This window comes from Camarhynchus parvulus, chromosome Z (genome assembly GCF_901933205.1).
Source record: "Camarhynchus parvulus chromosome Z, STF_HiC, whole genome shotgun sequence".
Classification (NCBI taxonomy): Eukaryota; Metazoa; Chordata; class Aves; order Passeriformes; family Thraupidae; genus Camarhynchus; species Camarhynchus parvulus.
In genome coordinates this window covers 41,955,214-41,978,530 of record NC_044601.1, presented here as the reverse complement: position 1 = coordinate 41,978,530, position 23,317 = coordinate 41,955,214, and the positions used below count along the sequence as shown (strand labels likewise).

The 23,317-nt window shown below is 37.5% G+C and overlaps 1 protein-coding gene across 3 annotated transcripts in view; it reads left to right on the top strand.

The window, feature by feature from the left end:
• Positions 1-21,468, top strand: part of KDM4C (lysine demethylase 4C) — a 251,390-nt gene extending 229,922 nt beyond the window's left edge. For all 3 annotated transcript variants that reach the window (XM_030969349.1, XM_030969346.1, XM_030969347.1), the window contains exons 20-22: positions 14,286-14,405; positions 18,175-18,267; positions 20,064-21,468. In XM_030969349.1, the coding sequence (XP_030825209.1) occupies positions 14,286-14,405; positions 18,175-18,267; positions 20,064-20,240 (390 nt within the window). In that variant the 3' untranslated portion in view covers positions 20,241-21,468. The remainder of the gene's footprint in view (positions 1-14,285; positions 14,406-18,174; positions 18,268-20,063) is intronic.
• The last annotated feature ends 1,849 nt before the right edge of the window (positions 21,469-23,317 follow it).

Genomic DNA, 23,317 nt, shown 5'->3' with positions numbered 1-23,317 from the left:
TGTCAGCTTCTCTTGCAGTCTTTCTCGGACTTGTTCACTTAGCTGATAATGATTCATCCAGAGCAGGTTTTGTCCATCTAGCGGGAACCCATAAGGTGCCTGTTGGAGTAAGTACACAAATATAACCTCTTCCCCAGTACACAACCTCTGCAGGGCCTTCCCAAATACCTGTCTTAGGGTTCTTAAAATGGATCCAAACCTTTTTCCCTGTCACTTTGTCACCCTGTATGTGATTCCAATGTTTATAAGCAGGGGGTGTGTCCTCTTCCCCAAATACACACAAATGGTTCATCACATACAAAGCCTTAGCAAGTCTTTCTTGAGGATCTACAATCTCTGCATGCTTGGCAATATATTGCTTCAGCGTCCCATTTGCACGCTCCACAATGGCTTGACCAGTGGGTGAATGTGGTATCCCTGTTACATGCTTAATGCCCCATATTTCCAAAAACCTTCTAACTCTGCTTCCAATATACGCGGGTGCATTATCTGTCTTAATCTCACCTGGCACACCAATCACAGCAAAACAACTTGTCAAATGTCTTATAACATCGTGTTTGGAAGAACGATTGATCCTGTATTCAGGAGCTCATGAGGACTTTTTGCAGAACCACAATTTGGCAATTTTCTGAGGTTCTGATAAAATCCAGAAAGCATCCTCTTTAAAAATATATATTAGTTCTGATTAAGGCATTCAGATTAGAACTGTCAAAAGCAGGAATGGGAAATTAATTTTCACAGAATCATACAGGTAAGAAAAGATCTTTAAAATCACTGAGTTCAACCATTAACCTAATGCTTCCAAGGCCACTGCTAAATCATGTCTGTCAGTGCCATCTCTTCATGTCTTTTGACTGCAACCAGGGCAGCCAGTTCCAGTGCTTGATAACTCTTTTGATGAAATTTTTCATCATTTCCAATCTAAACCTTCACTGGGGCAACCTGAGGCCATTTTCTCACTTCTCAGATCACATCTCACAAAGCAGCACTTGTTGCCTGTGACAAGAGACCAACTGGCACCTGGCCTATAGCCTCCTTTTAGGCAGTTGTAGAGAGTAATAAGGTCATCCCTGAGCCTTCTTTTTTCCAGGCTAAACACCCCCAGCTTCCTCACCCACTCCTCACAGGACTTGTACTCCAGGTTCTTCACCAGCTCCATTGCAATTCTCTGGACACACTCCAGCACCTCAATGTCTGTCTTGGAGCAAGGGGCCCAAAACTGAGCACAGGATTTGAAGTGTGGCCTCACCAGTGCTGAGTACAGGGGGACAATCCATGTCCTGGTCCTCCTGGCCACACTATTGCTGGTACAGGCCAAGATTCCATTGACCTTCTACAAACCTGGGATGCTGCCTGGGGTTGCTGTGAGTCAAGGGCAGGACCCAGCACTTATTGTGGTTGAACCTCACACCACTGGCCTTGGCCCATCAGTCCAGCCTGTCCAGATTCCACTCCTGTCCTGTCCAGATTGCAGAGCCTTACACTATGACAGAATCTTCCCTCCAGCAGATCAACACTCCCACCCAACTTGGTGTTTTGCAATCACGTAAAATGACTGAACATTCATTTGATCCTGTTGTCCAGGGCATCAGTGAAATTATTGAACAGAACTGGCCCCAGTACTGCACCCTGGGGACCACCACTGACCACCAGCTCCCAGGTGATGTAATTACACCCACTACTACTTTAAGCCCAGACTTCCAGAAGGTTTTTTACTCTGTGACCAGTGTGCCTGTCCAAACCACAGAAACAGTTTCTCCAGGGGAATGTTGTGTAAAATGCCATTAAAAGCTTTATGAAAGTCCAGGCAGACAACATATACCCTCTTTTCCTTATCTACTAACCATGTCACTTTGTTATAGAAGGAGATCCTGTTGATGGAGTAGCACCTGCCTTTCACAAACCCCTGCTGGCTGAGCCTCATTGTGTCATTGTACTGCACATGCTGTTTCATGACACTTGGGATGATCTGCTCCATGACTTTCCTTGGCACTGAGGGAAGGTACCACTTTCCCTGGCACTCAGTCTGACAGGCCTGTAGTTCCCTGATTTCACATTTTGACCCACCTTGAAGATGGGTGTAACATTTGTCAACCTCCATTCAATAGGACCTCCCAAGTTAGCCTGAACTGCTGGTAAATGATGCAATGTGGCTCAGCAAGCTCTTCTACCAGCTCCCTCAGTACCTCTGGATGGATCCCACCCAGTCCCATAGATCTGTGTGTGTCTAAGTGGTGTAGTAGGTTGCTGACCATTTCCTGTTGGATTGTTGGGGCTTCATTCTGCTGCCTACCCGTCTTCAAGCTCAAGGGACTGGTTCTCACAGAACAACTGGTATTAAAGACTGAAGCAAAGAAAGCAGTTAAGTACCTCAGCTTTTTCCTCATTCTTTGTCATTATGTTTTCCCACAGCATCCAGTTAAGGATGGAGATTCCTTTTAGCTTTCCTTTTGGTGTGAATGTTTACAGAAACATTTTTCATTGTCTTTTATGGCAGTAGACAGATTACATTCTAGCTGGGCTTTGGCCCTTCTAATTTTCTCACTGCATAACCTCACAACATCCTTGTAGTTCTCCTGAACTGGCTGCCTCTTCTTGTTAAGGTGATAAACTTTCCTTTCTTTCCTGAGCTCCAGCTAGATCTCTCTGTTCAGAGATAATTTCAGTTCCTTTTTATGTGTGTCACATTGCTCCATCCAACATTTTCCTTGATTTTTTTTTGGCCTACCAGTTCTTTTTAAGTGGATGCCACCTTATCTTGAGAAAAAAATCAAGCATGGAGAAAGCACCACCAAGCAGTCAATTTTTTAATGTACCAGTAGTGATACTTGAATCCTTAACAGAATTTTGTTGATACTTATTTCAAGTACCTTCCTGCAGCAGTGCACCCAAGAAAGCCCTCAGTGTGAAGAGAAAATGAGGAGATTAAACTCTGTCTTTCTGTGTCTTTTAATACTTTAAATTTGCCACTCTCAGGAGAGAGAGGAACAGGGCTCTTGAGAACTCTGACAACCAAAGTACTTTACTGAAATTATTACAAAGGCTACAAATTCTTACCATGTGCACATAGATTTTACAGCATCTAAAATTGTTATTCCTTGCTTTCTCTGTTAAAAAAAGAACAGAAAAAGCTCCACATTTTAGTTACTAGTATCTTAAGAGAAATCTGTCAGTGTGATAGCAATGTAGTTTAAGAATCTGTTAATGAAATAACCCACAACTTTTTTACGTGAGGATTTCTTTGCAATCCTCTACTATTCCAGGCAACAAATGCTCACTTCATATCCTGCAAAATTATGACATAAAAGTTTTAATATCACATGACCCCCACTCTATTGTATATGCACTCTACTGTATACACATATACTCTATATACTGTGTGTGTAAAGCTGCCAATTCTGTCTGCTTTTATCATGGGCTTACTGACTTATCATGGACTTACTTACATGATCCTTCCTGGCCAAGATATCCCTTGCAGGGATTTGAAACTGTGAAGGCATTTATAACCTTAATAATTACCTGAGACAAGGGGAACTAATTGGGGTAATTTACAGGTGAATAAGTTAGGATGAATACAGATTGTCCCAAAACAATTGTGTATTATTAGATAAATGAGAGACAGAACAGATTTACTTCATCGTCCTTTGAGATGCAAAACAAATGGGATTTGGCTGGACAGTTTTTCAAAAATTGTTTTCTCCCGGCCAGCTAAAGGGAATACTAGCAGAAAACTGTGATGTGAAATTATTTTGGTGAGGTTTTTTGCATGTGCAGATTAGAAAAGGTAGCTCGCTTTTAAGAGCTGTGAGTGTCAGTGCTCAGGATGTAGTTTCAAGAACAAAATCTTACTTGTTTTCAGAAACTTCTCTCTAATGACTTTGACCATGACTACTGACTTCCACTGGTGCAGGAAGTGTGTGTCTGCAGATGTGATGCTCAGTCAGCTTCTCGGTATCTGTTATGTTAATATATTTACCTCTGCTTTTGAAAAACCATACTTCTTGAACAATAGACATTTTGAGATACTGGGCTAGCACGTAAGTCTTGAGAGCCTATTTAATGTCCATCTGTATGTTAAAAAACCAGAAGTTTTGATTGTAGCCCAGTAATTCCCAAGGGAATTGTCAGCTACTTTTCTTCTATCAACCTTGTCTAGCATTACAAATTACTGAATTCCTGACTAGTTCCCAGCATTTTTTCCTAGTGATTTCCCTTCTGTATACCTTTCTCTCTTTATGTCTTCTGACAACTCTTTTCTGCTTGTCTACCTGTTCAAATCAAAGTTTTAAATAGTAGTTTTCTGTAGTACATGAGTGTTTACTGCATCTTTGTGAGAGATCCATTTGATGGCTGGCATATAATAATTGCTTATTGTTAAGTTTTATTATAATGGCATGTAAATCTGTAAAAATTGGTAAGAAAATTAGAATGGCTGAATTTTCTAGGCAATCCATAGATTTTGGGTGCACTCCAGTACTGCCATCACCAGCAATTTCTGAGAATGTGAAGTAGGAATGTAATTCATTTCTGAAGGTAGCAAGAGGCTAAATTGTATTTGGTATAAACTTAGTCAAAAGTTGTGGGAATTGTTTTTGTGATGTGGGAAATGACACATAATGAATTATAAATGGTTTAGCAGCTTTCTGAAAGGTTTCTTAACTGTGACTTTTTTTTTGAGTCTATAAACTGAGTAATGTGCAATTCATGTTGAGCTGGTACAGTTGTTTTTTGCAGCATTACAATATTGCTGTGTAATTAAACTCACTACTCAGCAAGTTGTATGATTTGATCATTGACAAGTAACTCTGAAAAATTTTGGAAAGCAAATTTGAGAGCTGCATGACATATTTCAGAAAAAAACTTAGGTTTCTTTTTCTGGCTTGATGGATTTGTAGAGATTGTATAGGATTTTACATTCTTGTTCTGTGAAATACTCCAATAATTTTAATATTTATATATGTTATGAAGAATCTACTTTGAGTTTGTGAACAGGGAAAATTTATTTTAACATATTTTTGTAGTTGTGAACTTTTTCACTAGATTTACAAATGCTGATATGCAGAATGGTATGGTTTTTACATGTGAATAATTGTTTGCATCTTCTGGATACTAATACAAATTAATTCCTGCTTTGAAAACTGTGCTCTTATTAAGTTATAATCAAGCTATTTCAAAACCAAAAACTAAGGTCTAAGACTGCAGATTAAAGGGTTTTATTCCATTATTTAGCTCTTGAGGCTACAAAGCATCAACAGATGTAGTAGTCTTATTTTAATCTAAAACTTGTTTTACAGTACTATCACTCTTGGTTTAAGTGACTCGCTTTCACATTATTTTGGAGAATATGAATAATTTTTTTGTTGCTCTTGCTTTTTTTGTTTTCCTATTACAGCAGGAAGACAGGCAACTTAATAGATAAGCATAAAAAATGAATATTGAACAGATTGTAAGCAAATTAAAACCTCAAATAGAAGTATTATCTTTCTACCATTTCCTTGTAGAATAGCCTTTCCTCTTTATGATGAAATGCTTTATGGATCCTAACAATAATGATGTTAGATGAGTTGAAGTTAATGCCTCACGGGAGAGGTAATGCATAATGCCTTGTAGGAGAAACAAAATGGAAGATAAATCATTACTTTGCAGTTCATGATAAGATGGCTGACTTTGCAGTGAGGCAGGTGAGAGAAGAAAATACATTACCACATTTCTTGCCCTTGCAAAGGCAATGTGTGTCCTTGCCTGGGACCACAATGAGTACAGCTGTGATGAGCCTATAGAGCATGGTGAAATCACTAGAATTTGCACAGGAATCTTTGAGATAAGGTGGGACTGCTGGGATTGGGATAGGAGTGTTATTTCACCTCCCACTTCTTTTCTGAGAAAATCCAGGAATTGTAGATTTTTTTCATCTGTTAGTTTACAAAACTGTAGTGCAGAAGAAGGTTATTACCAGACTTACAGAGGTCGGTGGAGGAGGTGTTGGAAGATTCATATTTTCCTTCGTGTCTGTGTTGCATCCTAAGGAGAGGGCAGGAGCAGCACATGAGCTGATCTTTGTACTCATCCGACTGTAACGGATTTACAGGGAGCAAATATACAGGTGGGCCGGATAGGAGGCACTACTGTAGTGTTCAGTCTCATCTGACTTTGGTGTAAGCACAAGATAGGATTTTCTGCTGTACTGCAGAACCCTTGTTCCTCACAGTTAATTAGACATCTGGGTGTCCTTGGCAACTTCAGCTTCCTACTGCTGACACTCAGTTTTGTCCCATAAGAGTGTATGGTACCCTTTAGTGTCCTCTCTTCTGTGCCTTATTGTGATACCCAGTACCACCCTGGACATCCTAAGTCGCATTCTGCAGTGGTTTGAGTTGTTGTCTTCTGGGCAATTGTGTCTATCAATTAACATTATGCATGAATTTATATTATTAACACTTCACTGAAAGGCAATGCAGTGGTTAAAATAGTAACTTTCTAAGCTGGATAGAAAATAAGGAATTTTTAGATTTATGTGAGAATGCATGGTCCCATTTATATTTCAGTTTTCTTTTGTAAAAGCATATATTCACTTTGTAGGAGAACATTCAGTAATAGTTTAAAGACAACATATTATACGTCAATTTAAAGTATTTTTATACTCCATTTCGTGATTCAAAGCTAAATTTGTTGAATTACAGTAACTATTCTGTTAATCTGGTGATTTCACTGAATTTATATCAATTCAAACCCGGAACTGCACTCCTGGGAATCAGGCCTTCTCTTTCAAATGCTAATGCACTGTGTAAATTGCTGTTCCTGTTTAGATAAAAATCTGACTGTGACAAATTAGCTACCACTCTCCTTTCCATTCAAATTGTCTTGGAACATATGAGACCTAATTTTGTGTTTCTAAAAATTTGCATCAACTAGTATATCCTATCAGCTTTGGAAAGAAAAACAGTTTGGCAGTCTATTGAGATTAGTGTTTTTTTCAGAGATTTTCCACAATTTGTTTCTCCACTTGCACTTTAATGGTGTTGGTAGGTATATTCAATGTTTGCAGTTGTGATGTGGTATTTTTCTGTATGGTCAGCTTTTCTAAATTGGAGGTATTGGTTATAATTGCATTTGTCATGCTCCTTTTATGAAACAATCACCAGTGTGCAGGACTGTGGAAGCTTAATCACTAGCATTCGTGTTGAAAATTAATATTAGCTGAAGGAATGTAGGCAGAGAAGAAAATTTGGATGAAGTTCTTTTACAGAATGGCCTTGGAAAGGCCACTTCCTGACGTTATGGCAACCTTGTGCTTGCTTCTGCACTCCTTCATGTTAAACCATCTTCATCTGGTTTCTGTTGGTGGTACAGGGAGCACTGTCTTATTATATGTACCCTAGTAGCAATGAGGTAGGGTAGTAAATTTAACACAGGTCCTAATTTAAGGGGAAAATATAATAGCTAATCCTGCAGTTCAGCTGAAGTAACCATGAGGACTGTATCTGTGCAAAAGCCAAATAATCAGGCCTGGATTTTTTCTTACTTTTTCATGTTTAAAATCTAGGGACTAGAAATCCACTTTAAGTCTTACCAGTGAAAATCAGATGTAGTTACTGTGTTTTGTCTGTGTTGTGAGAAGTTACTGTTAATTTTGTGATTAACAGAAGAATACTAATTTATTTAAAATTGAAATTAATGTGTTATGAATGCAGTTTGCTGTAAAGTGCATTTCAGTTTCTCAAATATAAGAGGACAGAGGTTTTTGGTATTTTGAGTTTTGGAGACTGTGCATTAATTTAAAGTTATTTTTCAGAAACTGTGACATTTCTAGGATAAAAGTCAATACAGTGGCTTTCTCTGTGCAAATTGTGGTTAGACAGACTAACAGTAAGGTTTGAACTATTCTTAGATATTTAAGAAATGCAGGGGATGACAAAATGAACAATTTATGTTTCTCTGATTGATTCTAACAATATGTATGAATTTATGAACACAGCATTATTTAGAGTAAAAATAATATGTAGATAGATATGAAAGTCAAGTTTAGTGCAATTACAGAATCTGAGTTTCCTCTAGTCAGTCTTTTCAATATCTGCTTCTCTTTGATCTTTGTAACCTCAGGGCTAGATTATGAGCTTTCAGTCTGCCAGGAGGAGGATTAAAATATTGTGCCATGGCCCCTCTGCAGCAGGGGTGGAACAATACAGAAAGGATATGTTTCACCAGGCACACTGTGGGGCTGAAGCCAAGCTTCTGCTTACCTCTGCCTTTTGCCATTCCATCTTGCCTGATTGCATGGACAAGAACATACTGTTGGAAAGTTGGAAGAACTTTCTAATACAGAAAGCTGTGGCAGCACTATGAAATGGATTCTTACATAGCCTTTCTGGAAAACTGCTGTTGAGTGATTGAAATATGTCTTCCTAGAGGGTTATGGTGTCATATGATGCAGAAATAGTGAGTGACTTTGAAAGATGAGAAGTACATTCAGCTGAAATAATTGTTACAAATACCATGTTTGAGCTAACATTTCAACTATCTTTAAACTGATAGCATCTCAGGAAAAATAATCCCAGTCAGGCTCTGTGTACTTTTATTCTAATCCATTACCATTGAGTGAAATAATTTATTAGATTTCTGTATATTTTATTTTCTTGCTATGTTTACAATGCCATACAGCAAAAAACAGATTAGAAGTGTGTACTAGTTCACAAAACCTGTTGCAAGAGTCACACTTAACCACTTCTAACCTGTGTTGTTTATGTCAATTATACCATCAGTGGTATTTGACAACAATTTCAATAAACAGTGGAGCATTTTGTACCTTGTTTTTGAAACAAAGCAAATCAGGAAGTGAAAGCCTGGAGTGTCAAGGAGATGCAGAAATGTTTGCTAGTTGACACTGAGGAAAATACTGTAATTTGAATACGATTTAAGCAAACAAAAATAATTTATTTTGAATACAGCATAAACCAGAATGATTTGAAAAATAACAAAGCTCAGTACAATGTCTGCCAGTTAAATAGATAAACAATTCTATTAGTATTGAGGGAGATAAAGCAGTAGCTCCTGAGGTTGTTCACAGGATTGGGATTGCTCAGTTAAAACACTCCTGAAAAAAGAGATGCCAGCCGGATTTGTTTTCTTAGTTAATGCTTGATGACAGTTGACTGCTCTGTGTTATGGATTTTGTAGAGTCATCCCCCTGGGAATTGGGTGGAAGAATGTTACTGATATGGTAGATTTGAAACTTGTTTAACTCAATCCAAAAGAATTAAATGCTTTAGAAAAAGAGGAGGTTATTCTACCTGTATAAAAATTTACTTTAAATTTATGCCAGTTGATGAATGTAAAACCTCAGGTTTGTAGACAGTGATATAAGTGTCATGGGTTTGACATTGGCTAAATGCCAGTGCATCCATGAAAAATCATTGACTCATTCTCTTCTGCTGTAGTTGAGCAGAGAAGAGGAAAACAAAAATTAAAGGAAACGGGATTCATGACTTGAGGTAAGGATTGTGAAGGAAAAACTTTAAGGGCAAAACATGCTTAAAAACTTAAAAGGTATAAAGAAAAAATTAATTGACAGAATTAAAAGAGAATAATGAAAACTAAAATAAACATTTAGAACACTTTTCCCTCCCAGTCCTTCTTTCTTTCCCACTGACAGTGCAGGAAGACAAATACAGGGGTTTCAGTCAGTCTGTCACTTCTAAAAATCTTCCTTCAGTTCACTTAGGGAGAGTTTCTTTTGCTATGCTTGGGATCCTTCCCACAGGAGACAGTTCTCTGTGAATTTCTCCAACATGGTTCTGATTTTCATGAGTAGCAGTCCCACTCGACCCTCCCATGGGCAAAGCAGTTGTCCCACAACTGTTTTTTTTTTAGGCCATTAGTTCACAGGATGCAGTTTTTAAGGATGAGGTGCTCTAGTATAAAAGCAAGGGTCCTCTTCCTCTGTCTCTGGAAGCAAGGGTTCTCTCTCTCTCTCTCTCTGTTCAAGACTCTCACCAGATTACAGCTTTTCAGCATCCACACACTCCAGTGCGAGCACCTTTTTCTTATGGGCTGCAGGTGAATGCTGCATCCCTTCATGCACTTTATGAACTACAGGGAAACAGTTTGTTGTGTTATAGTCCTCACCATGGCTTGCAGAAGAATCTCAGCTACGACACCGAGCGCACCTCCTCCTCTCCCTCCCTCCTTTTCACTGACCTTAGTGTCACCATGTTGATGCGCCCGCCTGTTTTCACCTTTTCCTTTTTTCTGACTCAGGAGAGAATTGCTGTCCACAGGTTCATTTATTCTCAAGTTGTATCAACTGGAAAGTTTCTGTAGAGTTCTGCAGCGCTGAAAGGTTGATCTCAACTGGGGTCCACATTGGGGAATTGCTCTCCATGCTTCTCACTGCTGGTCACATGGTCCCTGCCAATGCTGCAGGAACTGCGCCAGCCGCCGCGGTGCCAGCTCCATTCAGTGCCTTTCCTCATGTGGGCCACTGAAAAGGAAAAGCTGCTGCCGCTGCTTCTGCCTTTTTGTCTGCAGCACAGCTGGCTATAAGTAGCTAAGAGAGTAAAGTTAATTGCGAGCCATGCTGAGATGGCAGCCACCACATGGTGCTGCCCCAGTTCTGCATCCTGGCCACGTGGCCACTCGCAGACTGGGATGGCAGCGGCTGCTTCTGGCCTTGGCTGCTCCCAGCCTCAGTCTCGGGGCTGCTTGCAGCACTGGCCTGGCTCCTGGATGAAATCTAAAAGAAGTCAAAGGCTCTTATAGTCTTACAATTTAAAAAAATCCTCGAGTTTGAGATAGCTGATTTAATAACCAAATAATCAGGGAAACATTGTCGAAATGAAATTGTCGGCATCCGAGGTGGATCAGTTTTTGATGGCTTAGGAAAATAGTCTCAATAGTCAGTAGGTTCATCTTAGACCAGAATATCTATACGTCTTTGCCTTAATTTACACACAACATTTCAAGTTCCTGGATTCCAGTGCATGCTTCAGGTGCGGTCTTCCTTGTACTTTCTTAGTGTGACTCCACAGTTCCTAGTCTGTGTGAACCATCACCTGCCACTGCAGTTGGATTTGTTACTTGCAAATTCTGTGTCTGGCCTTAATAAATCAAACCAACCTCTCTGATAAAAACAACAGAATGTCAGAAGAAAAATAGAAAAAATGTCTTCTTTATCTGCAGTGCTCTGCATGTGAATTCCTTCGTGACAGCATAGAAGACAACCCAAGTATTTCAAAATGAATTTCCAAAATCTATTGCAAATAGATTGCAAACTATTTTAGTTTAGTGTATATAATGAATTCCAAAATAAATGTTTCTAAACTCAGAAAGTACTACCTTTAATAAACAAGAAAACTTTCAGAATTATTATTATTATTATTATTATTATTACTTACAGGTTATGCTCTTGAAGTGTCTTTTTGAGTAGCTGTAAACCTAACACTGGGGAGACCATATCTGCAGTAATGTGTCTAATTATGGTCTTACCTGTACAAGAAGGATGTGGACATAGAGGAACAAATATGGTAAAAGGATATGAAAGTGATGGAGGAACTGAAGCATCTGTGATATGAGGGAACTGACAGAGCTGGGACTGTTCAGGAGAGCAGTAGACTCAGAAGGATCTCATCCAAATATGTCAACGTGTGATGTGGGAGGTAAAGACGATGAAGCCACACACTTCTTGATGATCAAGAATGACAGGAGGAAAGACATCAGGTACCAACTGAAATACAGGAAATTCCTCAACACAGGATTTTTCTTCACTTAAGAAAATACAAAAATACTTTCACTGTGAGAGTTGTTGAATGCTTGGATTAATGGTCCAGGGAGGCCTTGAAGTATTCATCTTTAGAATAGCTAGTAATGGTTGGAGTTGGAGCTCTGAGCTCTGCAACAGCAGGAATGTGAAACTGGACATATAAGTGAGTTGTATTTTCAGTATAGATGGGCATGATTTGTCCATTTCTATAGAGATGAAGATACATTATGTAATTGTATGGGAAATGTGCATGGTTTATAAGCTGAATGTCGATTGAGCCCACACTGGATGTTATTTACAGCTGGTATGGGGATGTTGAAGGATTGCTATACCAACCATATGCCGTCTGACTTTCTGTTATGTGAGAAAAAAGTGAGGTTGCATTTTTGCCATTTTGTCAGTCTAAGAAATGGGTCTTATCATTCCCAAGAAAAAAATTGTAACAATTATATGTGCAGTAAAAAGAGAATCTCAAATGGTTATGATCCTGTGAAAATAAAAGGTAGGAGCTCTGGTAGGAATTAATAAAAACTAGTACCAATTTACCAAATATTGTTCCATAGACTAAGGCATTGTGATGATACATGAAGAATGAGGTTGTCATTTGTCTGGTTATTTGCATGAGGACTCTAATTTTCCAAATGAGCAATTCCATTAGCTATCCTAGAGTCTGTGAGATATTTTTTCTTGTGGAAGTTGCAAAGGGAGTAATTCATGCTGGGCTTTTGTTCTTGGAAAATTAATGTTAGGCTTGACATTGTTGTTAGATTGTTTGTTTTCAGGAAATTTATTCCATTCCATGATGCATTTTAAAAGTTCATTTCAAGACACTTAGGCAAGACTCCTTTTTTGCACTTTTGCAATAAATAGATAGCGGAAGAAGTATCATAATGCCAATAACCACTTTGACAGTCATCACTGAGGAGAGAACAATTAAGAATACAGTCTAATTTAATTTATAGTCAGAGCCATGATGGCATTTAGTAATCCCTGTCCCCTGCAAAGTCATAACTATTCTACTGCAGCAGCCATCCTTTCCCCTTTCCTCCTGCCTCTCCTGAAAGTATTGGGAAGGATAATACAGTAATTCCACCTACTCCAAATGTATGGTGACGTTGAATGGATATATCTTTCTGTGTTTATCACAGCAACCTTTGCTGGGTAAACATAGAGGTCATATTTTAAGGCCTTTGCAAAACACCTCAGGGGTGACAGAGACAATATTGTCGTGCAGGAAAGTGTTTCTGTGAAAATCCAGCTTTTAATTTCTTTTATCCCATGTTGAATCAAACTCATGGATTAAGATACGTGTGATTAAAATCAGTTTATAAAGGTTGAATTTGGCTAGAATGGTATTACATCAAGATAATATCCAAGTGAGGATCACTGGAGTGCATTTTTGCTCCCACATTTTAAGTTCCTTGTCATGATGATCATTGGCCTCTGTTGGAAGTGAATTGTTCAACTCAAAATACAAATATTTTTCTAAGTTATTCTATGTAAATCTAAGAAAACAATGATAGTATTGTGGCAACCTGAGATAGCACCAGGTCCTGTCACTGAGTCCTTATACCTGAGTCCTTGTCTTTATCTTCTCTCTTCCCACTGTAGACCATTTATGAGCTCAGGTAATGTGGTCACTGAGTAAGTCCTCTCACACCGAGGAGAGTACCACTCAGTTAGCAGTAATTTACATTACAGGTCTTGTGATGTAAGTCACTATGAAGGAGAGGTGCCTTTGTTGGAGTGAGGATTTGAACAAAGAATTGATGAGCCCAGATGTGCCGCATCATTTTTGGGTCCTTTTCTTTTTTCCTCATGTGAGCAGCTGCTGTTACGTGTGTGTGGTTGGCGTGCTCTGAAAATGAGTCATGTAGGTAATACTGAGACATATGGGAAGAACATGTTGCAGCTACTGATGCTCTGATATGCTCAACAAGTCAGGCACAAAAGCTGACCAAACCATTGAAACAAAAGTGCTCTATATCCTACAGAAAAAAATATTTCCCCCTAATTTTATTTCACAAGCATTTGGATTCTTTTATTGTTTCTCCATCAGCTAAGCAAAAAAGTCGCTGGCATTCTCACCATTCATGGTTTGATCCATGTATGTTTCAGTCAGCAAAGATAGCATCCAGCAAAAAATGTGCTGTGGTTAACGAAACATGAACTACTTGCATATGTAAAAGAGAAAGCATTGCACATATGCAATTGCACTTTAGTGATCCTTATTTTCAGTGTGTGTTAGAAATTAATTTTGGTCTAAGTGTATCACAGTTGCTGATAGCTATCTGATTTATGCATATGTTGTCTTGCCAATGCAGCATCAAGCTGTAAAGAGTGTTTGTCTGGTCAGTATTTAATTTTCATAAGGGCTAACATTAGCATTAGCCCGTTAGCAGGATTATAAAACTTGAAACATGCGTGGTAATAAATCTTTTCCAATTACCAAGTTGTAAAAGCATCTTACTGGTAATTTCAGTGCAGTGGCTCACTCGCTGATTTGAGAATCCATCTTCTTTGTAAATAGAGCAGAGATTGCCTAAGGCTGGGTCCACCTGCAGAGGGAGAGGTTGTCCAAGTGAAATGGCCTGATGGAAAACTGTATGGTGCAAAGTATCTGGGAACAAATACAGCTCACATGTATCAGGTGAGTATCTATGTTTATTACCATGCACTTGCTAGGATGTCTTTATTGTAAATTGCTCATTTGGCTCTAGCATTGGTGTGGCCAGCCACACTTGGAAAGGAAGAAGACTAGAAAGGCTGGAGTGTGAATTCTTATTGTAATTGTTACCACACTTTAACTAATATGCAAAACTTTCTAACGTGGTAGCAAGTGCTGTGCACTGTTTGGGAAAGAGATTTCACTTGGTCTTACAAAATCCAGAAAATTACTTGCTTTCTTTAAGAACTCAGGTAAACAGGTGGAACATTAAGACTGAAAGATGACATTTGTTATTTTCTGCAGGTTGTTTACTTTCATTTTGTAAGTTCAAGCTAATTATATGATTAATGACATAAAATTAAGTATTGTATGAGCCTGCAATGAACCTGAGACATTTCATAAGAGGTTGGAAGGGGGGACACTAGGAAGAAAAATGTAACATTCGTTTGTCTGAGGCATTTTTTCATTAATTAATCTAAGGAGCATTTTATCCTCAGCAAAGGCAAAAGGGAACTGAACACTGAAGGCAAAGCTAAAAAGCTGACTTCTGATTTCAGAGTAACAATTACTGGGTTTTTTGAGCTTGCCTTTGAGAAAAATCAGTCAGCAGCTTTGAGTACCCAGGTGAATGGTAGAAACTGCAATAAAACAATCACAATAATAATAGCAGTTCTGAAAGAATGAGAATCTAGATCCATTTCTTTTATATATATGTAATCATTTTCACTTATGTAACTTTTCATCAGGGGGCCTCACATTACTGTACCAAAATGGCAAATTTACTCTAGATATCTCTAGATAAATTAAGGTACAGGGAAACCAAATTACTTGTTGCATTGACCTTCTCACTTTTCCAATGACTTGCAATCGAATTCAAGCACTCAAATGCCTAAAGTCTTGAACTAGTGTCTAAATCTTACCTCGTCCCTTATATTTAGCAGCTGTATTATGTTGTGAAGGTCGAAAGTTCTTTATAAAGTATGAAGATTATTTTTCTGTACTAACATTTATCTTCAAAGTGTTTAATCTTTTGAGCAGCTGGTCTTCTGAGGAATACTGTGAGGTAAATTAGATGAATGTTGTTGTCTTTCATATTTGAAGGAATTTGACGTAGTCAAAACAAATGTCTTATTTTAGACCTCTTGAACAACATGATGAAATGAGTTTTGTTTAAGGAAAATGGATAAGCATGTGCAGGCTCAGCAAGATTTAGAGTTCCTCAGCATAACAAACATAAATTCCTGTAAATTGCCTCTAACAAGCTGTATCATGGGAGAAATTAAAAAGTTTAAAGATTAGAGGGAGCCCGTATTGCAAGACATAGAACTGTAGAGACAAGCAAGTACTTTGTCTTCAGGATGAGAGAGGAGGCTGCCTGTGGCCACAGATTGCGAAAAGTTTATGACAGGAAGGGTGCAAGATTAACTTCAAGACATACTAGTACTTCTTACTCTGGTCTTTCTAAACAGTATCTAAAAGCTCCCAGGACTCACACATACACAAAGGTGTATTTTCATCTGGTGTGATCTGTATTGCACCTTTGAGATTCTCTTACCCAGTCTTTTGCATGATTTCTTAGAACTCATAAGGCAAATCTGTTCTAGTTAAAAAATTCTGTGAATTTTTGTCATGTTCATCAGACATTTGTACCAAAAGCAGCAGTACTTGAGCATGCAGGAGCTATGGCAAAATGCACCAGAATTTGTGTCATACGGTTTTCATTTGTCAGCCAGTATCCTACACAATCCCTAAGCAGAGCTAAACCTGCCAAATGAAGCAGGTGCTCAAATGAAATTATTGATATGATCTACAGCTGATTTCTTGATAATTTCTGATATTGAGGTTCACAATTGAGTTAGAGTTTATTAAATTATCCATTCACTCCATTAATTGCTTTCTGACAGTTTTCCCTTCAATTTATGATGTGCTTATAGAAAAAATCTCATGAAGATAGTAACATCCCACAGTACAGCAGCAGATTCCAAGTGAAATAATTTACTTGATAAAATGATGATTTGAAATGTAGGATCTGCAATCTGAATTGAATTGGAGCAATTTGGGATTGTGGGTTTATATTTTGCATGAATCATGGTACTATTGAAAGTCTTAGAGAAGCTCTTGTGTTTACTATCAAGTGTAGGCAAATTATTTCCAGTGTGATATGCTGGATTATACCTAGAGAAGTTCCACTTACTCTTCATTTTAAATGTGCAATATATTTCATACTGCAAGCATGGCATTCTCTGGTATGGAGTATTTCCATCCTACTGCACACTGTGAGTAAAAACAAATATACTGACCATTTAAGAAGATATTTTCTTATCACATGGAATGTCAGAGATAATGTCCTACCCAGTTTTTTCACCAGGGATGCAAAAAACATTATTACCAACTGTAATATGCAAAAATATTACCAAATGTATTGTGCAGGAAGGAGCAGGAATAGCAGAAAGACTGTTCTTGCACCCTGGATTGCCATCATTTAATTAAACAAGCTTAAGGCAAATTGACCTTAAAGTTCCTCTAACATACTGCTAAGAGTAGGCTTATGGGGTTAGTAACAGAAGCAGAAAGGAGTAAGGATGACTCTTGTGATTTCATTATCCATTTGTGTGCTCTATGCATTTTAAATGCATTCCAGATTTGTGCAGCCCTATTAGTTGCAGTGGAAAAATTGTTTTTAAGGAAGTTAGTAGATCATAGTCTGTATCCTGGCTTTTGAGAATGGATATATGGATTTTTCAGCTGTTCACATATCAATCTGACATACTTAGCTACAGCAAGCTTTTAATTTGAAAAAAACACAGTCCACTTACAAGTTCAATTGCATGATTGTTCATTTGTATCTGTAATAATACTTTTGATAAGTCAATATTCTCCTATGTTTGTATATGTGCTTATTCTTCTAGTCAAGTGTGCTGTTGTCATTCACATAGTCTCATTAAATTACCTAAGGATGTAGAATGGGACTTCTAATTTTATACCAAAATTTAAATTATCGTTTCTGTGGGAGCTAAACTGCAGTCACAGATAATAGCTGAAGTTCACAACTGTTAGATGAAGTATTAAACTAGAGGTAAAAATCAGCAGCTACTGAAAAAGCTTAAATGCTTCAAAGCCTCAGCATTTTAACATTCCTCACACCTAGTTACATTTCCTTTCTCATTTTCTGCTAACAGGGTTCATATTGGATTAAATCTAAACCTAAGCATGATAAAGCTTTTCATCTTCTGAACAGAGCATTTAAAAGAAATTCCATCAGATTCAATAAAATTCTGTTAACTGGTATTTCCTTAGTTGTCACTCACACTTTCTTTTGACATGGTCTTCCTCAACCTTGAACCACAGGATGTTAAAATTAATTTTTTATTTATCAGAAGCAAGTTAAAAAATAGAGACAAATACAAATGACACAAGGACATTTTAATATGTCACTCCTGCAAAATAATGTTGCCTGTCTTGTTACTGTTCAGCATTCCTAATCTAAAAACTTTTGCTTCCTTATATATGTGTCAGTGCTGATTTTGAAGTCTCTTTGCTTAGATATTATTTCCCATGAAGTATATGTTGCAATTCTGAAGAAATAATATTTTTTATGTTTCAGCCTAATTTTGTGCTAAAACAGATAGCAAAATGTCTGTATATAAGTCTTCTTTGCTTACATTTATTTTTAAATGGAAATATTTCCAGGAACTTCCTGCAAGAGTTAATTATTATTTTATTTTCAAATTCCCGTTTTTTTTTCAATTAGGTGGAGTTTGAAGATGGTTCTCAAATAGTAATGAAGAGAGAGGAAATATATACACTGGATGAAGAGCTTCCTAAGAGAGTAAAAGCGCGTTTAGTGAGTATTTGCTGATGTTAACTTTGTAATATGTATATATGCTCAAAAGACCAATAACACTATACTAGGATTTATTTTGGATTTTCAGTTTAAACAGACTCATGTTTTCTGAAGCCTGTGCTCTTCAGAGTGGCTAAATCAGCCCAATTAGGATGTGTCTCCATTTGCTAGTGAGATGGTTAGTTGTTCTTCCAGTACAGGCAAATGCTGTTGTCAGACAATTCTTTTCTCCTACAAGGGACATCGTGTTTGTTCGATCTGTCAGATCAGGAATTACCAAGTTGGTAAACATTTAATTTGACAGACATTGTGTTCTTTCAGTTTACTTATAACAGATACTGTTTTTTAGAAACTTTCCAGCTTCTCAGAGCTTTGTGATTTTAAAAGCCTTAATTTAATAAAAAGGCAATTAACTTCTTGTAAGAAACAATATATCTGATCAAAACTCATTAATGTTGCTGGCAGGATTTATCAGAATTTCACTAGTCTTTGGTTTAAAACCAAATCTTTGCTGCTTTCTTTTTAGTTTCCTGCTGTTTCAAAAAACATCCACCAGCTACATTTTTATGTATGTATGCCTAGTGGAAAAGTGTTGAACCTCACAGAGACCGTAACTCATAGAGGTTGAAAGGGAAAGTACTTCCATACATTTGTTGGAGGAGATGACTGTTTTTACCCGTCTTAAGACAGTTTTTTTCTGATGTAAAGTGCACTGGTCAAATATTCTAGGTTAAGAAACCTTTATGTCAGTGAATTTGGGATAAATGCACAAATCTTTCAGGGTCCTGACTAGGGTTAAGATAGATGTCCTGGAAAATGTAAAAGAATCATCTAATGGGGCTTTTTATTATACTTGGAAAGCATACCATTGACATTTTTTTGTTTAGAATGCAGGATAATAATAATAATAATAATAATAATAATAATAATAATAATAATAATAATAATAATAATAATAATAATAATAATGGGTTTATGATATTGTTTTTAAAATTTATTTTTTAGAAATCAATGTCTTTTTATTTATTTATATATTAACTTCATTATGGAGTTAACTATAGATTTAAAACATTCAATTTGGCCAGCTGACTAAAAACCACCACAACAGTTACTGAGACTTCTGCGTGATTTTTCACTCGTGCCTTAAATTCTAGAAATATACAGGTTAGTCCTCAAGGCATGCCCAACACCTCCTTCCCCTCCTCATGCTGAACACAGTCTAAGTTAACGATGGCCTATGACCCTATTTCTATCTATTGAAGTAAAAGACGCTAGTTTTTTCTAAATGATGTTTTTCTTAATCTTGGGAGTTCTTCCATGACTCCAGCAGTGTAAGTTGGTCCAAAATATTTTGCCTCTGATTCTACCCAAATGGCTTGCTGTTTGTTGTCCCACTGCTTTGTTAGTGGGGATTCCCAATTGGTGTAAATTTGGTGACAGGTGACCAAACTGTGACCCTGATTCTTTGCAAATTAGGCAGTGCCCAGGCTTCTTTTCTGGCATCCATGACATAGTACCTCGCATTTAAAACTTTCCTGAATAATACAAGGTGGTGAATATTACATGATACTGCTAGGATCAAATCTGCCCAACAGTTGCATCACTTCCATGTCACTGTTTTCTCACCTAGAATTATCATGACTGTGTGATCCCTGGATAAAATCTAGACTAACAACAGATGTTAGTTACCTGTTTCTAATGAACACTACAGACATAGAGAATTTAATGCAGAACAGGACATGCAAAATATGGAAAGATAAAAATTGTATGTATGTGTAATTAATATCTGGTTTTAGTCTACAGCTTCTGACATGAGATTTGAAGACACATTTTATGGAGCAGATATTATCTTGGGAGAGAAGAAAAGGCAGAGAGTATTGAGTTCTCGCTTTAAGAATGAATATGTGGATGATCCAGGATACCGCACCTTCTTAAAAAGCTCATTCCAGAAAAAATGCCAGAAAGGACTTTAAAGGAAGCAAGGGAAGAGAAAGGGTTCTTGATTAAAATGCATGCAGCGTTATTTCCTATTGAGTTTTTTAATTGAACGCTCCATTTTACAGTGAACTAATCCATACACCAGCCTTGTAATCTGAAGTACTTGAGTTCTGATTTCATCAGTTAGTGTATTTAAGAATTTGTAATATTTTGCATTATAAAACCAGTGGAAAACCAGGAGAGATTACTAAATGACATGCTGAGGAGAAGTTGCAGTCCTGCTCTCATTGAAATAAGTGATAAAATTCCCTTTGGATTCTTTGATTCACAATTCTGAGAAGGAGACATATTAGTAAACAGAGGTAATGTCAGTGGCTTACTTTTTTTTGCACATAGGAAAGGATGTTAAGTTCAAAAATAGCAGTTTTTGTAAAACATTTTTAAAACAAAACCAGATTTGTACAGTACTGAGACAAAAAAGGCTGTACTTACTTTGTACAGTGCTTTTACATTTTTATGTCACTACTTTTTTCACTAGGATTTGATGTGGACTCAGCTATTGACTTAGGTATTTTTGGCTTTTAAGGGAGGTATCTTCAGCACAGCAAGGATATTTTGTATATTTGAAGAGACAGATTTTGGCAGTTATTTTTACACATGTTTTTCATAAGTCTATTAAAAATTGCTACTTGTAAAATACAAATTTCGTTCACTGTGTATGAAAATTAGAGTTTAAATATATATGCTTAACAGCCTAGTTTTGAATGAATATATTATGGCTTTTATTTTGAAATAATATTCTAGCAATGTAATAATGTTTTAAAATAAATAAATGCTTTACTACAATTGCAACATTTTCCTGTTGATGTGATTTTGGACCCTATTGTTTCACACCTGTAGGAATCAAGAATACATGCTGTATTTTTCTGAACATCACAGAATATACACACAGGCACTCACATAGCTTAATGTTAAAATGCAGAGTTGATAAGTACTGTCATTTTTTGTCTTTCTGTTTCTCTTCAGTCTTTGACTTGACCTTTCTGGATGTTTCACAGAAAGCAGAAAGTCTAAATTTGTCTGAACACTTGGGTATGTGAACCTAGAAGGGAGCGTTATCAAAATGACATCATCTGTTTCTTGTAAATTGGACAGTCAGCAGGATTTCTGACTGTCTGCCACAGGAAAAAGTGCCCTCCAAAATCCAATTTAAATGCAAGCACTGCTGTTTCTGCGGCTCTGTTTGCAAAAAAACCTGAATATATGGACCCAGAGATTTTTTCTGTACAAAAACCCAGTCCTTTATATGCTGAGGCATATAGACCTTTGTTTCACTGAAGCCTTTCCATGATTGTTCTTATTTTTTCAAGTGGGCAGTGAAGTCTTTTCAATTGCTATGTGACCCCTCAAGTGACAATGTAAGTTTTCTGTGTTACATTAACTATCTTTTCTTGTACCATGAAATCACTCAGAATCCCTTTAGTCTAAGAAATTGCTTAGCTGTGACAATTAGAATGTATATCTAATTGATAGCACTTTCTCTAAAGTCACTGGGTTGTGGTGGATGCTGTCTGGCATATTTCACAGAATCAGGGCTCTTTTTGTTACTGCAAAGAAAAGATAAAAACTAACGACAGATTTGCAAAATGCAAGATTGCTGCTGCCCTCTGCATTATGTGCAGCTAATAATCATGCTGTATGGGATTTGTGTGGCTGGGTTTTTGTAGTGGGGTCTACAGGGGTGGCTTTGGGAAGCTTCCAGCAGAGTCAAGGCCAGCTGGCTCGAAGACAGACCCCTGCTGGAACAGGCTGTGCCCGAAGGACTGTACCCTGTGGAAGAGTGACACACATTACAGTAGGTTCTGGAGAACTGTTGCCTGTGGCATGAGCTCACACTGGAGAAGTTCATAGATAGCTGTCTCCGGTGGGAGGGACCCTGTGTTGGAACAGACTCCTATCCCTGAGCAGTGGTAGGAGCCATATGTGATGAACTGACCATAAGCCCCTTCAGTGTCATCCTGTACCTCTGCAGGAAAGGAGGAAGAGCCCAGAAAGAGGGAGATGTAGGAGGAAGGTGTTTTTAGGATTTGATTTTTCTTGTCATTGTCCTGCTCTGATTTTGTTAGTAATAAATTCAGTTAATAGCCCCAGTTTCTCTAGTTTTGCCTGAGATGGTGTTTGGTTTGTGATCTCTCCCTGTCCTTAACTCATTAACTTTTTGTTGTATTCTCTTTTCCCTGTCCAGCTATGAAGCTGAGTGGCAGAGTGGCTTTGGTGAGTGCCTGGCACTCAGCCAGGGTCAACCCATTACACCTAATTACTGATGCTTAGTTTCAAAATTCTGTGTTCTGTGGGAAGAAAGCTTTTTTAATATTTCATGAAGGTTCAAAACAACTATGGCATTATTAAAAGGTTCAATACCTATTAAAATATTTTGTAATTGGATAGGTGGTGCTATGTGGTACAAGAGAGACTAGATATCAAATGCATGTTCTTTGCCTGGATCTGATATGACCTGTTGTAAAACCATGAATAAACCCCTCATTTCTGTAGAGTGGATTTTTCTCTTCAAGAGCCTTGAAATTTGCTGACTAAAGGGTTGCAAATTATTTTATAGAACATTAATGCAAAAAGTTGGCTTGTTTTCCCTTCTACTTTTGTCAGGATCTTTACTTTGGAAGTTCTCAAAGGCGCTGAAATAATTTCTGACCTTTGTAAGGTACTAGGAAATACTTCTGAGTAAATGAAAAGTATAATTGTCATCATTGCAGTTTTGTGCCTCCTGTTTCAGGACTCATGGTCTTTGCAAACTAGATTGGCTAAACAACTGGTCTGAAAAGACAGTTCCTGTTCCCTTACAATTCCTGAAAAGCCACATTTTTCTGTTCCACCACAGATAGTGTTATGGACCTTTCAGGTGTATGAGAGAGAGAATATGTTGGTGTGGAATGCTCTGGGAAACCAGGAGCTTGCCACACACTGAATCAGATAGACAGACACCAAAACAGGATTGCTTGTTATCCATATAACCAATTCTCAATAGCAAATTTCTCCAGTAAAACATCTATGTGTTATTTTTCTCCTGGTGTTAGAGAGAGATACATCTTTTCTA